A 16,283-nucleotide genomic window follows, 5' to 3' on the forward strand; every position below is an offset into this window, starting at 1 on the left:
GTGTGTGTGTGTGTGTGTGTGTGTGTGTGTGTGTGTGTGTGTGTGTGTGTGTGTGTGTGTGTGTGTGTGTGTGTATGTCGATGTGTATTCAGTATGTTTGTATGCAATGTGACAGAATGCATCGCAGAATTAAAATTCAAAAATTTTGCAATACATTATAAAAACCACCATATTGTCTACCGTATCTTTAGTTTAATGACATAGTAATATAATGATGTTATCTTATATCAGTTAATAATCTCTCAAGTTGTAATCAGCACTTACGATGTTGATGTTTCCTTTATTGGATAGATAGGACTTTTTCTTTTTTTCTTTTTTGGTATGTTTTTAAATGTATGCCAATCCTCAAATATTTCGACAATCTGAAGAGACCAGCAAAAATGATTATAAAGAAGGGAAAGCATTAGGTGCTAAATAATTTTTTAATAAGCAAAATTAAACTGTTTTGCATTTTGTCATATTTGTGAATCTCATATAAATTGATATTTCAGATGGATTAATTCCTAAGTAGTAATTTTGCATCGGATTCTAGTTAAATTGAAGATAGGGAAAAAGATAGACAAGCAGAAACACTATTGTTATTTGAATTTACTATTAGGAACAAAGATAAACAATATTCATGCATTCAAAACAAAATAAAAACATGAGCAAACATTAAAAAAAATGACTTGAACATATCCAAACCTCACTGAATACAATAAATTTCACAGTTCAAAAAGCATTAAATACTGGCACTAAAACTTAGTCTAAACAGGGTACGATCTCACCAATGAATGAAATATAATAACTTAATTTAATCCGTCTAAATATCTGACAACTCAATCTTTATACTTGCATACTATGTTAGTAAATCTTGAACCCATTTTAAACATTGTTATTAGAAGGTCAGCTGTCATTTCTACCAGGAACTTCTCTACCTTTTGTTTTCGCTATCAGTATTTATTTTTGGAACAAGGAATCGGAAGAGGACAATCTTACGATTATCTAATATTTTATATATATATATTTTTTTTTCTCAATAACTGATTGCACAGTTATGCCATTTCTATGTGTACATACTATATTTTAGCAATTCATTGAATAGTTGTGCATTTTCAACGTATATTTATACATAGATAGAAGTACCTTTTTTTCAGGTGCTCTATAATTAGGGCTCAAAATTACTGCTTTTTTATCTAAATTGTAACAAAATGTTAAACTTGTATTAAATTTGTGGGAATCTGTTCTTTCCTTCCAACTGACAGTCAATTATGTTTATAATAAAACAAGAACAAGGATTATGTACACATAAAATATGAAATAAATGATTTTTTTTAAGTGAAATTATAACTACATCGGTTGAGATCGTCAATCAGATAACGGCTTTGATAAAATCAGGTAATCACCAGCGTCCGGACATGATGAATCAACACTAAAGCCATTCTTGTGAAAGAATGCAAGCGAATTCCCATTAAATGCGAACACTGTAGCCATCAATTTGTCCATTGACATCCTGTAATTATCCGGCATTCTAGATAACCAGGATATAATTTTCATTACCATCTATTATTGCAAAACTTAAATTTGATAACTAATTGCCCAGGCTAAAGTTAATACTAGTTCACCAACTTAGAATGGCATAAGACGATAAAACATAACTGAAAATCAAATCAGATGCCATCCAAAAACATGTGGTGTTCGGTAACTTGCTTTTAATGCTATTAAAAGGCTAAGGGTTACTACCACTTATTCCAGGCAGGTATCTGCCACCAAAATATTGCCATCTTCATTATGTAAGAATTGACAAGCTCTGAGAACTAATGATCTACTGAGGAGCTTGAGTGCAAAAAACCTATTACAATGCTAACAAAAATTTAATTACGAAAACTCTCTGAAGTTTTTTGGAATTTCCATAATTTTGAATCCAGCACAAACACATCCAACTTTTAGTATCAGTGTTCACTGATACACTACACCCCTTGCTTTCTTTCCGCTTCTCATCGTGTAAAAAAAGAGAAAGTGTTGGACCACATAAAATGATGAAAATTACTTCTTTCCAAGACATTCGGCAATAGATAAGAGAGCCGATCCAATACCTTTAACCTGATATTTGTCCTCTACCTGTATTTCATAACTGAAATAAAAAGGTTCCGGATACAACAGAAAGTTCCATCACAAATAATAGAAAAGGACTTTTGAATTTAATTTTTGAAAAGTTAAGATCGCAGGCACAGTAACTGACATATACGACATCCCAACCTGCTTCTTAGTACGCCTAGCGGTGAATTTCCAAAGTTAACAATATAACTAAGCCATAAATTTAGCTTAGAGAATCAGCTGAATAATAAGGGGCAATAATGTTTGAGCTTACATAAAACTTTCAATATCGTTCATTATCAATTGCATTACCGTTATCTCTCTATTGATAACATTACTACCTCACTTCACCTCACCTAATCGTAACATAACAAAAAAGTATTAGTAATACTGGAATTAGTATGTGATATAATGGTATGTGATATATTTAATCATTCTTGTAACGAACGTTAAACATTGACTAACCAATATAATACAGCTGAATCGAAATCAATATCAAAACGATAGTGCAAATAAGCGATCGGTTTTTTATCTTCATTCTTCGCAATGATATATCTGTAAACAGTACTTCCATCTGAGATTTTGTTTACTAATGAATAAAAAATGATAAAATTTAAGACGGTAATATAGAATGACAAAGTTAACGATGATAATAAGTTTTATCCCATGCAAGTTCAATACGTTTCATATTATTTTTCCAAAATATAAGAATGCTACGTTGATCAATACGGTAATCAGTTTAAGCCAATTAAGCAATAATAAAGCAATAACATATGATCCGGAAACAATCAACCCATCTCTTTCATTCAATTTTTATAAAGTTATATTTTTTGATTTCATAAATTTTCCTATAGATAGCATCCTAAAAATAAATACCTTGATGTAGTTGCCCGAAGTTCTTGCTTTTTGCTTACTTCATCATAGCCCCATTGAGAGATCTGATACATTGTACGCATATTAATTACGAACAACTGGAAAACCCATTCAAATTCCTCGTCACTCAAATGTGTGCCCCATGAAAAGGCAAAATGAACCTTTTCACTGAAAAATAACTAATCAACTAATTAGTTAGCAGAAGAAAAAATAGCAAATGATGCCAAATGGAAGTAAAATATTCCATCATTTCCATTAAAAATAAATCAAGAATAAGAGTAAGTCAAACTTTTGTATCTTCAAGACTTTTTAAAATTCATTCCGAAAAAAAGGATCATTTATGCCAAATTATCCATTAAGAAAAAGAAAAACATCCGAAAATAACTAATGTTAATTTATTGAACAGAAGAAAAAAAGTATGGAAAAATAACCTTGAAATATTTTCAAAACGTTTGGTACCATCAATAGCATTTTCAGTATTGATTAGTTTTGTTGCTTTTTTCACCAATTTCTTTTTTGCATCCGCCTTCATCCTAAAATGATATATGTAACATAAAAACAGATGATAAATTCATTGACAGTTGAACAGATTTCAAGTACATAACTAGTCTTCAAATATAAGACTTAATTCAGTTCAACGTAAATCATATAACGGTCTAGCCATATATGAAAACTATCTATAAATGTAATTTACAATTCCGATCACTAAAGAATAAATCCAGTAAATCACCATGGCATGGCCCATGTGTGAAAATCGTTCATGAAACCCATACTATTCAAGCATTAAACTCTTTACCATTATCTGGACATGAATTAACCTATTCCGGAAATTCTAACCGTATGACCATGGAATAACATTGCTCATTCCGGAAAGTCTCAATTCATTCCGACTATTATCCCAGTTAGATTTAGGGAATGGTTAAAAGTAGCGATAAGTTTGAACATTGAGAATTAGCGGAGCAGTAAATAAGCTATTACTTAAAATAGTACGAAATGTAAAGAAACAACAAAGAATGAAAAAAAAAGACGAAATAGCATGTTACTGATGATGAATGCAAGAAGGGAATGAGAGTAAAAAATTAATTCGTCTGGTAAAATTTGATAAAATCTAACTGTTACAGGCAAAAGGATATGAATGAAAGTCTGTAAACAATAATGCTACGTACAATGATCATAGAGTAATTCATAATCAACCGGATCAGGGAAATAGTTATCTGTGGTAGGTTCATGTTCAGGATGCGAAAAATGTTATTTAACAGGATAAATTATTGATGCCAATATTTTTCCGGTAAATTGAACCGGATCAAAACAATCAATTCAGTGCGACTTTCCCATAGTTATTCAATTCGGGACAAATTAATTTGGAACCGAAATTTAATTTCGGTATACTATTAATGATTTTTTGCATATTTCGTTAATTTGTTGAATTTTCAAAACAAAACATTACAGCATTACTAACGAAATGAATAGCTGTGAAAATTGTTTCCTTTCCGTTCCGTGCTTTCAATTCACTCGATTATTCAATATTCTGTTCCGGTCCGGTTATGGCAGTAATTGATTGGGCATATTTTTAAATATAATATATGATTTCATGACTTATATTTTAATTTCATCTTATTAGTATTTCAAAAAACGGTTGGTGTTGTGCTTCTCTTATATCAGTGTTATATTTTATATACTTCCCATGTTATTTTCGAATTTAAATTTCCTGAATTGTTATCATCCTGAATTTTTGATAATTCCTTATTTCATCACATCTTTTCCGTTTTATTCATGCAAGAAAAAATTATGCATACAATAATTGTGCTTTTTTTCTTTTTATAGATTCATATACAAAAACTGTAACGGATTTTTGCAAAAGTTTTAAATTGGTCTACCGGTATTTTTTATTCTTACACTATTTCATCTGTATTTATTTGTTAACATAAATTAAATCATAGCTAATCGGATTATTATCCATAATATCACTCCTATAATGCATGTCAAAAATCAGTGAATCCGGTAAAGTATAATTTACATTAATTGTATTATCCGTTTTGTGAATATCATTATTACTGCTATTATTATGATTATTATTATTATTATTAAAGTTATATGTTGCCATATTTGAAATATGTTAGGAATATTCACTTAAAAAAGTATTTAATTTAATTATATATCTAGTAATTCAGATTTTAACCAAACTTTTTATTTTCTATGCGAGCGTATTTGGTAACTTTTTATTTATATGTATTTAAATGGGAATTTCCACTTGTATGGTTGTTGTATTTTGATGTAATCGAAATATGTAACATTTAGTAATCGATGAGCGGTGATGCATTGGAAGAACTTTTGGTATGTGAGGGATGGCCAATTAAAGGAAAACAATTGAGTGATTTTATTGGTGAACCAATTTCACGAATACAGGATGTTAATCAGTTGAAGAAACAACTTCTTGATGTAAGCTTGCTTTTTTAATTTACATTCATCTCTCATCTCATATATCCTTTTTTTTTTTCAAATACTAATTAATTCCCCAATAGTTTTAAAGTTGCTTAATGAAAGAGAAAGGAATTAAAAAATTGTGATATAATATAATATATAACATAAAATATAATGCAAAAGGTATTAATCTGATGAATATATCTTATAAGAAAGAAGGTATATGTAATATATTTGATATTGTTACACCTATACAGTTACTAATTAATTCGCGAACAATTTTGCGTCTTTTTTTTTCTTTTTTTTTAGCTAGTACTTGTGAAATTTGCACATTTTAATTAATTTTTTAAGTTTAGTTTGCAGTTATTATTTCATGTTAGTTCAAGTGGTAATTACCTATCCAGATATCCATTCCTTTCCTTTTAGATGAAATTACGCTCATTTACATATCCCACATGTCAAACTATTATAATAGGTTCATGTGGTTATAATTTGAGCAATATTAACCAGGAGATTCCTCATTTCGAATGGACTTTTAACCATTTTGGAAATTTCATCTCCTAGGTATAGAAGTATAAGTGACATTTTTCGTATTCTTTCTATTTATATTTTTTCTTGCTAAAAGAATTATTACAAATACGTAGTTATTCTTAAATTCGCTTCACCTAGCACACTACAATAAATGCCAATTGTTAATTAAATGCTTATTTTAAGCTTCACTTTCTAGTTAATTCTAACTAATGAATGGTTTACTAATATAATATAAAAGTTTTGGATGATATCATCGAAAAGCAAAATTTCAGGCTGATATACGTGAATATGCTTTCCCGTTGCTTTCAGACCGTATCGACAAACAATTAGGTGAATTCAAGGTACGTTAAGTTTATATGAATGTGTGGCCTACTTGATACTTGTATTATTTTGCTATTTCAGTTTTCTTCAATATTTTTTCAAAGTTTCGCAAAATTTTTTTCCACACTTCGTTCATGAACACGATGAACGCACGATTACAGCTTATATTTTACATTGCACAGTAAATTCTCAGTAAACTCTCATTTTACTTTCATCCCAGTGTGTCACCAGCCAACGTTAGTATAATTACAGTATTGGCTGGTGACGTTTTTATTGGTAAAAGATCAGCAGTAGGTAGATTTCAGTATTGATGGTTAGCGAGATAACTGAAAACTCAAGGGTTGGTCGACTATATGGTGTGCTGGAAATACATCTTCGTACTTTGATACTTAGTCATTGTTAAAAGTAATCCAGTAAGGACCAGAAGATCTTCTCAACCTAACCATTTAATAATTATGGTGAATATTATGAATAAATTCAGAATCTCATATTATACGAGAATCTCATATTATATGCGCAAAATTATCATGTTCTCTTCAGGGACCTCTAGTCGTTCAAATTGTAAAGCAACGCAATGTTTCATATTCAAAGTATAGTGAAGTAACGCATACGGATGGTCTTATCAAGATTAAACTAAGTGATGGTTTTTCCAGCATTCATGCATTGCTGTTTCAGCCTATACCAAAGTTGAAGTACGCTCTCTGAAATATTGTAATCTGATGCGGGATTTTATTATATCTATTCTGAATTCGTTTCGATATTTGGGAGATTGATGCTTAGATATTAGCGTAATTCATTGTCCTTAAAACAGACAGCAAGAACTTATGTAACGAAAGATCGAATCTCTCAAAAATTGATTGTTCTTGTTTTGTTTTATCTCCTTTTTCTAGTGATTTTTTTCCCCTTTTTTCCTATTAAAATTTTCAGCGCAGAAACGCCACCGGGCACAAAAGTTTGTTTGATTGGGAAAATTCCAATCGAAAATGGAATGTTGCTAATCAATGGAACTAACTGTCAAGTATTAGGTGGCCATGTTGAAAAGATGGTCGAGAAATGGAATATGGAAAGGGTTTCTTATATTTTTCTCATGCAGCAGTAAAAATGTTTGAAATAAATTTTTGCATTGTAAAATTTTCTGTCAATTCATAAATTTATAAAAATAGTTAAATTTTCTCAGAACTGGCGACAGAAACTAGTACGAACCACTGAAAGCAATGCACCGAAATGGGTTCAATTTTCCAAACAGGTGAAAAATTGTTAATTGTTCGAAATTATTGTTTTGCAAATTTTCAGCAACTATCTGGCCTATATAGTGCAATCACAAAAAAGAAATCAGTCTTTTGTAAGTGTGAATAGCATAGCTATTTACCTGTATTCTCTGACTTGAGTTGTGAAAAGTATGGGATGTAACGGACATTTAAAACCTAGCCATGTGGAACTTATTCTCCTTTTTTTTACATTTTTGCCTTCATTTCATAATTTTACAATCTTAGGTTCGTGATTTTTCGAACTCCAGCCCTTTTTCTTCAGCGATTGTCACAGTCATCTCTTCCGGTTAATGCCAATAATAAGATGTTTCGAGCCAATGATATAATCAATGGATTAAACAAAAGAATGACTGATGAGCGTAGTGATGATTTCAATGCTGCTAGAAAAGCTCAAATTGAGCAGGTTGTCGAAAATAATGCTATAAAGAAATTTGCTCGAAGTCAGGTAACTTATATAATATGAAAAAAGAAATAAACTAAAGAATTCATGTTCCTTCGTTCTCAGTCGGATACTGATGCTGGTATTAACGCGAATGAAAATTCCCGCTGAATGACGTTGTCATAATCGTCAATAGACCATTTGTTTTTTAATTTGTTCATCCTCAATTTCATAGGGGATTTGAACGAAGCATAAGTAAAGTTGTTTTTATTTCAGTTAAAGCCGAAATCATTAGAGAATTCTGCATCGACCTCTTCTAACAACAGCAACAAGAAAGATCCGATGGCAAAAGGCAAACCTGATATGGGAAATACAGTTTTGTTTCTTCTTGCTTTTAATAGTTTTTATTTCGAAAATTTGACAAAGTCATTAAATAATATTCAGTTTGAACTAGATAGTTTCCCGATTCTACATCAGTTTTTGGTGTATGCAGTGAACGGGGTTCAACATTTTACTCACCAATATTGGATAGATGTTTTTTTGGAGTTCAATGCCTCTCATTACTTTTGTATAATGGTTCAGAAATATTGATCAATAATGTACTAATTTGGTAATATAGAACCAGCGTTTTATCCGTGATGACAGAAAAAATTTATCGCCGGTTCATCGATCATCGAATCTTCCCACTCTATATGACTTTGTGCAGACGAAAGTTTCCATCCCTGATGAGTCTCCTGGACAACAATATCATAGTAACATGGAGGTTAGTTGGATTTTGTATAGATTAGTGGAATGCTTTTGTATTATCATAAGCCATTATCATAAGCCTTATTTATTTCCTTTCATGTTTATAATCTATAAATGTGATTATTCAAAACTTCTTTATCCTTACCCTTATCTTCTCTCTAAGCAAAACTTTTAATGTTCTAAAACGTTTATTACGGTTTACTGAAATATTCACATTTCAGTAAGCAATAAATGATTCTGCGTCCTCGCTTTATCCTTCATCAAAATCATAACTGGTGGCCATTTTAGGAAGATCCGATTTAAATTAAATTTATGTAAAGAAAAATCGTTACAAAACGTTTAATTATTGCAGGATGCCGAAATTCAAGGAATGGATCGACCACGAAAGGGCAAATTTAATGAGAGAGGTTATTATTCGGACATTTTTCGCATTTTAGTTTTTTTTCACGCTAACAAGTTTTTTCTCACACTAACAGCTTTAAATTTGTAGGATCACGCAACCGGCAAATTTTTGATAACAGCAGTAACTCACGTGTAATCGAAATTTCGAATTCAAATAGATATCGAAAACAGGCTAACTGGCGATCGGGCGCGAACGAAATTGTGCAACAAATGTGCTGATTAATGGATCTCGACCGAATTATGCGAACGATGAATCTGTTTCAGTAGCTAATAAAGGTTTTACATAATTTGTTACTGTTTAGAGAAATTTTTTAAATTCTATTTTTTCGTTTAGTTATCTCAAGTGATTGAGCAATTTCGTTATTCTAGAGTGGTATTGTTTCCACTAATTTTTTCCGACCTCCAGAGTATTCGAGTATTAAAGTTTAGACTGTATGAGATAGAAGAATTGCAGTAGCTGATGTGGGTGATTTAGTCTTATCATCAAAGGCAATATAATATCTTCTTTCGCTGATTCTTGACGAGAATAAATTATTTGTTGTTCTTGGATGCTGTTATTCAACGACATATATTTGGAGCAAAAATTTCGGAACTTCGCTCATGTCATAAAGTCGTTATTGTTGGTGGGGTATGGTTAATATTTATATTCACTTTACAGAATTATCGGCATTGAGCCTTTCTGTGGTTGATAATGGACCAACAAATGATAAAGATTATAATATTCCACAACAAACTGTATTTTTTGGAACTAGAAATCCTGGTTATCAGCAGAATATAGTTTATCGGCCAATGTACGAACAACAGCAACAACAGCAGCAACCTTTCAGTAATATAGTAATGAACAGTGGGATGCCACCGGTTTGGAAAATTGGCGACAAGTGCCTCGCGCCGTGGAGTGATGGCCAAGTACTTGCTTTACGTTATACTTTTTTGTTTCTTATATTTAGAGTTTGTGTGTAAATGCAAAGTATGAACTAAAATTACATTCATTACTAGCGACGGAAGACATTTCCGAAACGAATCAAATTGATTCCATTAAAAATGATCTTGGAAAGTCAAGACTCAAACATTTCATTCTTATTCTTCGTTTATATTTCTGAAATATAGCATATGGGTTCCACTTTGATTTTATTGGTAACTCATTTGTTGAATAATTCATCAGTCGTTGCGACTGAAATTTCCCAACATCTGGGATATATAAGACATGTTGCAACATGCTGCAACATATTGAAATACCTGATGGAACATAACACCTAGATCGATCGTTATAATAATTGTTCAGCATTTGATGTAATTCATTGGAAGTATTAATTGGTTTAACCATCGAGGATTATATTTTCAATCAGTATTCATTTTTTATTCATTGTTAAAAGTAGTCAGTTCCTGATTTTTGCAGTTTTATCCATCAACATTGATAGCAATGGGTCCAGCTGATATGTGTACCATTGAATATGATGAATACGGAAATAGAAGCAGTGTGCCTGTTGGAGTACTTCTTCCATTCCAAACATTTTGAATTTTTATTTGTGTATAAGTGATCATCTTTTCTGAAATGTCTTGCCTTACGAGATGCGCAGCTTTCCTGTTTTTATCTCAAGGAATTATACTATATATTTTGAGTATGAGCTGATTACCATATATTTTGAATTTTTCGTGGAGTGAATCAAAACGAAGAGTTTGTTAATATTTTTTATTGGTAGAAGAGTGTTTTCTGCCATTAATTTATTCTCTGACAAAATGAAAATAGGTTAACTTTTATATATGTTTCCAACTGTAATATATGAAAACTATGTCAATAAACTTTTTTTTTTTATTACTGTTCAATGGCAAAATGAAGGTTCCTTCTATTTTATACATAACATTTGTTCATTTTTCCTAAAACTGGAAGTGGTGCAAATTACGAAACGTTAGCTTGGGAAATATTATTCATAAGAGATTTTTTTATTCCTTCTGGAATTTCTTTTTTCTTTTTCTCTTCTTTTTAACCGTAGCCAGGTTTACAGATTGTTTTAATTTTGCGCTTAATTTTATACTTATATTTATAATTTGAAAAGAGTGATAATGGCTAATAGTATTTGGCTGGTAACTTACAAAAATAATTTTTTTCATATCCAGTTCATCTTATTCAGTCCATGTATTTATTTCTAGATTATTTTATTATTCCAGATTAATATTTTCGCGAAAAGCGGGTAAAAAGCTGTCAAAGCATATGATTTCGCGACATGCTAGTACTGCAGCTCGCGTCATTAAAGGCACAATTCGTCCTGGTATACCATCGAAGGTTGCATTATGGTTAACACCTGAAGCTGTGAAACGTGTGAAATATTTGCTTAGCAAACAACCGGAAACGGCAGCATTAAAAGTATGTTTTCTATTTCTTTCACAACTGGATATTCTCGATGAAAGATTGTGAAGGCTGGTATACTGAAAGTTTGTTCACGTAAACCGAAAGAATATTTTGGAGATTTAGCTGGATAACTGTGAAGTCGTGGAAGAGTTCGGTAATGGACATGAAATCTATCATTTTTTTTGGAAATGAAATACAAGAATGAGTAACAAATCATTTTGCGTTATTTTTCGCAATCTATACATCTGTCTTTATAGAAAAGTTATACTCATAATTTAGTTTAATTTAATTTAATAAAGGCAAAAGACGCTTTCCTTTCTAGCTTTTTACGAAAGTGCTTATACGGTTACTTGCAAATTTAATTTTAGGAAATAACCAGTATTTTGAGGAAATTTTTGATCCAGCAGTTTGATGATCTTTAAGTTGTCTCAATCAGGCGAACGTAGGTTATTTAGTTTATCTAGTATAAGGTTGAAAAAAGTCATACTACGGGAGGATGAATGAAAAATATTTGTTGCAGATAAGCGTAAGGCAACGTGGTTGTAATGGATTGACGTATACATTGGATTATGCCCAACATAAAGCAAAATTTGATGAAGAAGTTGTACAGGTGAGTATTGACGACTTCCTTGCAATTTTAATTAAATCAGTAATTTAGGGTGTGGGTGAATTTTCTATAATTTCATTTGTTCTAATTACTTGACAGTTATCACGACGACATGGGGTGTATATTGCATATAGTTGTATGGGACGTTAGGTGATGCTGTGTTTGAGTGGCCAGTAAGGCACATTTGTCCATTGATTTGAGCGGATGTAGTCTTTCTAGTTTTTCTTCGGCTGCAATTTTTCTTCTCTTAAATGATGGCCTTCATCGGTTGTAACCTGATGCCAAGTTGATTTTGAGGATGGTGTGCGTTTGTGGATTGATCCGAAAGCGCAGCTAACGTTGTTAGGTAGTGAAATGGATTATGTGGAAGATCGTCTGTCTTCTGAATTCGTTTTTCGCAATCCAAACATTAAGAGTACTTGTGGTTGCGGTGAAAGCTTTAGTATATGATAATTTGCATATGTTTTGAAATCCTCAACACTAGTTTGGCTTATTTTATTCCATAGTAAGCAAGTAGTTTGCGATTTTGTTCATAAAGCTATTTATGTGTATTAAGTAGATTAAGTAGATTAAGTTAATTCATTATCATGTATTTAGTATTGTCAGGGATAACAAATCTCTTCAATAATGCATTACAAAAAGTAATTTTTTGGCTGTAGAGGAAATCGAAAATTAATGAAGTCCAAATACGTCAGTTCTGGATATTACTTGTAATTTTCGGTGAGTAACCGTATTTCTCATCTATTATTTGATTGTGATCTTCGTTTTTAGAAGTCATGTCTTACTGATTAATATGGGTACAGCCTAGTGATGTGGGAATTTTGATAGTGTCAAGATAATGCTGCAAGTGTAACATAATATTTACGTAACAATTTCTGTTATGTAAGCTTCATAAAAATTTTCTGGTTTTTCCAAAATATTGTTCTCTAATTTTGAAGGTACTTTGCAATACATTGTTGTTTAATTTTATATATATTATAAAGTGATATTACTACTATCACTTGTATTATACATAACTGTAAATATAATTATTGTTAAGTACGAATTAGCATAAATCACTTTTGATCACATTATTATCTTTGATTGCATTTTGCATTCATCATTTGATGTTATATGATGAACCTTCATATGAGCTATCATATACCATCTAGATTTATATTATCAAGTTGTGATATGTGATAATGGAATAACAAATAATTCCGATCATCAAATCTTATAAATAGAGGGAAGTTCTGTTTTTATTGCTTATTTTCCGACATTTTATTCTAAGTCAACACCTGAAATGGCATGGAGATACTGATGTTTGTTAGTGCACAATTATATGAAGATAATATTTCTCCACTTGTTGATTATCGGAAGAGTTAATTCCTGTATACCGACTTAGTAGTGCTGGGCCTCTGCTATGATGAATTATGTATGGACACGTCGAATTGCACTGTGACTTAACGATGTAGTCTCAAAAGCGCATCGCTGTAGCACAAGGTGTCTTTTGACCAATGGTTTGAAGTTTGTACCCTAATTACGATATGGTGATGCACTTATTTAATAAGTGGGGTAAATCTGAGGTTTCTCAGGGAAGCTCTAGTGTCTTCTTCCGCTTGTTATACTTAACCTAGATTTTGAGCGAACTTCCATTGTCGTGCCATAGCTTACGTTAGGCGACATATTTCTGTAGATTATCGGGAGTGGTTTACGCAGTCAAAGGTTGAATTGTGGAAGCTATTGTTATATTTCGAAGGGTATGTGGTTAGCTCTTCTCAAAGGTTTTAAAACTGGTTCCACTGGTGAGTTGTAAGATCAGGTCACCTGTTTGTGAGGTCATATTCCATTTTATTCCATTTTGAAACTCCTTGGGCCGGATTATCTCAAAAATTCTGAAATTGGTATGCTTTAAAGGTTCTTCGGTTAACCTTAAAATTTTCTTAATATCTATATTATTTTGTCTCAACATAACCTAAGTACTGCTAACCAGTACTGCCAGCCACTACTGGAATACAAAATAGTTGATCGGTATCTTACACATCATATATCAGGATTTGTTTTAGATCCTTGGTAAAGAGACGATAAATCATTCAGGGATGTTTATTTCTGATTACTATACGTTTTACGTTTTAATGTTGGGGAGAGAAACCGGTGCAATGAAACTCCTTACCTCTTTTTTTGCAGGTTTGCTTGATTGCTAGGACTGTCCAATAGAGAAAGTTGCAAATAATGCAGATTTTTGTGAGAGGGATCGATGACGGAGTGAGGTCGATATGTATTTCAGAAACAACTACAGTGGCCGAACTTAAGGTTCAGTTTCTTTGTCATGATGATAGGTATTTTCGATGTTTTAAAATTGGTTCGGTTATTTTCATTATTTTCATTGCTAGGCATTATTATGAGTATATGTTGTGATTTGATCTGCGACTGGCTAGAATGAGTGATATGGCTTTTTTCTTGAAATTTGGAGGGATTATTGATTAGACATTTTAATGGACATTTCAATGTTTGATTGATGTCTCTATTTTAATGTTCTCATGGACGTTATACTAAATGTAGAATCATTTAAAAAGTTTTTGAGAGTCGCGAAGAAGGGATTTTTCGTTTCCTGTGCTAAAATTAAGATATATAGCAGTTAAGATATATATGGATGCCTCAGTTATTGTATGAAAATGAAAAGAAAAGAAAAAAACTTGAATTAATTCTCATTACATTAACGAGGGCTTATCGATCTACTGTGTAGACTCCATAAGGTTAGCATGATCAGTCAACACATGACATAAGTTAACATGATCAGTCTTGTAGACGCAATACCAGTTCCATGACAGCCTCTACTTCTTATTTTTTAGACATTATTACACGTAGATGGCGCACTTTTGACGCATGGTGCCACAATTTTGGATGATGACAAAGCACCACTTATGAATTTTGGAATCTGTGATGAAGCAAACATTGATGTTTCATTCCGGCTTCTTGGAGGTAATTCATTCTATGACTCTCACTAAAATTCTAGCACTATTCATGACGATACGTTGCCATCTTTTTTCCTCCCCTTATTTTCGAAGCTAGCTAGTATCTCGCTCTATGTTTCTTTTCAATAGTCGAAATTGCTGGGAATCTATGATTTTGTTTAGGCAAAGTGCATGGTTCGTTAGCTCGAGCAGGAAAAGTCCGAGCACAAACTCCGAAAGTTGAGAAACAGGAAAAGAAAAAGAAGAAGACTGGTAAGATTTTAATTCTAATTCTCCTATTTGAATTACAAAATTTTATATTTCGTTGATGAGTAATGCGCTAGAAACGTTTTTTGGTTGACTATATCTGCTAGTATTTTTTGCATAGTTGTGCGTGCTGATCACTTGTTTCAGTATGTTTCATTTAACGCTTTCAGGCCGAGCAGCTCGTCGTATTCAATACAACAGACGCTTTGTGAATATAGCTGTTAGCGGAGTAGGCAGAAAACGTGGGCCAAATTCAAATGCTGCATAAAAAATAGAATTTATTGGATGACCTTCGCTGATATTTCAATAATTTAAAGAACTGCTTCATTTGAAAGTACATTATAATCTTCGTATATCACAATAAATTTGTTGATTTAATTATGGTCCTTATGCAAACTAATCTTTTACAAATAGAAGATACCTTATTTGTTATTACTGAGAGTTATGCCATTTATCTACTTGGAGTAGCGAATGTCATATTGGTAGGTCGAATAATAGTTGGGCTGGAGTAAGCAGGTGATAATGCATGCTACTTGATGAACAACTGAAACAATCACTGGTTTAAAATGTAACATTTATTTTTGGTGGCTTTCGCTACTGATATCGAGATGTGTTTCCTTTTGGGTTCGGATTTTCTGGCATATCGAGGGTGAATTATAGCCTATTACTGTTAGATAATGTTGTTTTCGTCATGATTCCAATATATGTTGTCATGGTGGATTATGTTTTATGGATTTTAAAATGTTACCGAATTTAGTTAGCCATTATTGGAGGTAGTTTAAGTGTGTTGGGATGTCGATGAAATTGTTGAAGGAAGCTATCGAGCTTGTGAATGCAGGTTGCTTAATTTTCTTCTTTGTTTTTATTTCAAGGGGAAAATGAATGAGATTAGGAGCTTGTTAAATATTTATTTGTTCGATATGAAACGACTTCGGATATGGTCTTTGTTTGATTAGTTCCAAGTGTTAATAATGGTAAGTTGAGACGAGAAGTTCCATTCCGCTGACGAATCGTGTGGTAGATTTTGTGAAAGCTATAAATATCTACCTGGAATGGATTTACTAGAATTTTGTAGATCGCATATTTGATTTAACCAGGATAAAACTTTTGG

The 16,283-nt window shown here is 32.0% G+C and overlaps 5 protein-coding genes across 5 annotated transcripts in view; 4 read left to right on the forward strand and 1 right to left on the reverse strand.

The window, feature by feature from the left end:
- Window positions 1–1,190: 1,190 nt before the first annotated feature.
- On the reverse strand, window positions 1,191–3,488 carry LOAG_06868 (hypothetical protein). The gene is made up of 5 exons (XM_003142404.2): window positions 3,381–3,488; window positions 2,953–3,117; window positions 2,542–2,631; window positions 2,030–2,113; window positions 1,191–1,492 (listed from the first exon to the last, which is right to left on the reverse strand). Exons 1-5 carry the CDS (start codon window positions 3,479–3,481, stop codon window positions 1,348–1,350), a joined length of 585 nt encoding a protein of 194 aa, XP_003142452.1. The 5' UTR covers window positions 3,482–3,488; the 3' UTR covers window positions 1,191–1,347.
- A 1,660-nt stretch (window positions 3,489–5,148) lies between these two features.
- On the forward strand, window positions 5,149–10,534 carry LOAG_06869 (hypothetical protein; the record flags this gene model as incomplete). Its single annotated transcript, XM_003142405.2, has 11 exons — window positions 5,149–5,388; window positions 6,174–6,242; window positions 6,763–6,914; window positions 7,150–7,291; window positions 7,400–7,468; window positions 7,753–7,935; window positions 8,146–8,244; window positions 8,489–8,632; window positions 8,969–9,023; window positions 9,677–9,924; window positions 10,415–10,534. The coding sequence occupies exons 1-11, from the start codon at window positions 5,254–5,256 to the stop codon at window positions 10,532–10,534; spliced, it is 1,416 nt and encodes a 471-aa protein (XP_003142453.1). The 5' UTR covers window positions 5,149–5,253.
- A 644-nt stretch (window positions 10,535–11,178) lies between these two features.
- Window positions 11,179–12,624, forward strand: LOAG_06870 (hypothetical protein). The gene is made up of 3 exons (XM_003142406.2): window positions 11,179–11,380; window positions 11,886–11,975; window positions 12,270–12,624. The coding sequence occupies exons 1-3, from the start codon at window positions 11,228–11,230 to the stop codon at window positions 12,420–12,422; spliced, it is 396 nt and encodes a 131-aa protein (XP_003142454.1). The 5' UTR covers window positions 11,179–11,227; the 3' UTR covers window positions 12,423–12,624.
- Window positions 12,625–14,183: 1,559 nt separating this feature from the next.
- On the forward strand, window positions 14,184–15,440 carry LOAG_06871 (hypothetical protein; the record flags this gene model as incomplete). Its single annotated transcript, XM_003142407.1, has 4 exons — window positions 14,184–14,264; window positions 14,804–14,933; window positions 15,089–15,178; window positions 15,343–15,440. The coding sequence occupies 4 exons, from the start codon at window positions 14,184–14,186 to the stop codon at window positions 15,438–15,440; spliced, it is 399 nt and encodes a 132-aa protein (XP_003142455.1).
- Window positions 15,441–15,924: 484 nt separating this feature from the next.
- LOAG_14302 overlaps window positions 15,925–16,283 on the forward strand; it is a gene marked incomplete at its 3' end in the record, with an annotated part of 2,650 nt that continues 2,291 nt past the window's right edge. Inside the window, exon 1 of the mRNA XM_020448789.1 lies at window positions 15,925–16,010. Within this exon, the coding sequence (XP_020305160.1) occupies window positions 15,965–16,010 (46 nt within the window). The 5' untranslated portion in view covers window positions 15,925–15,964. The remainder of the gene's footprint in view (window positions 16,011–16,283) is intronic.

Source organism: Loa loa, assembly GCF_000183805.2.
Source record: "Loa loa unplaced genomic scaffold supercont3.309, whole genome shotgun sequence".
NCBI lineage: Eukaryota > Metazoa > Nematoda > Chromadorea > Rhabditida > Onchocercidae > Loa > Loa loa.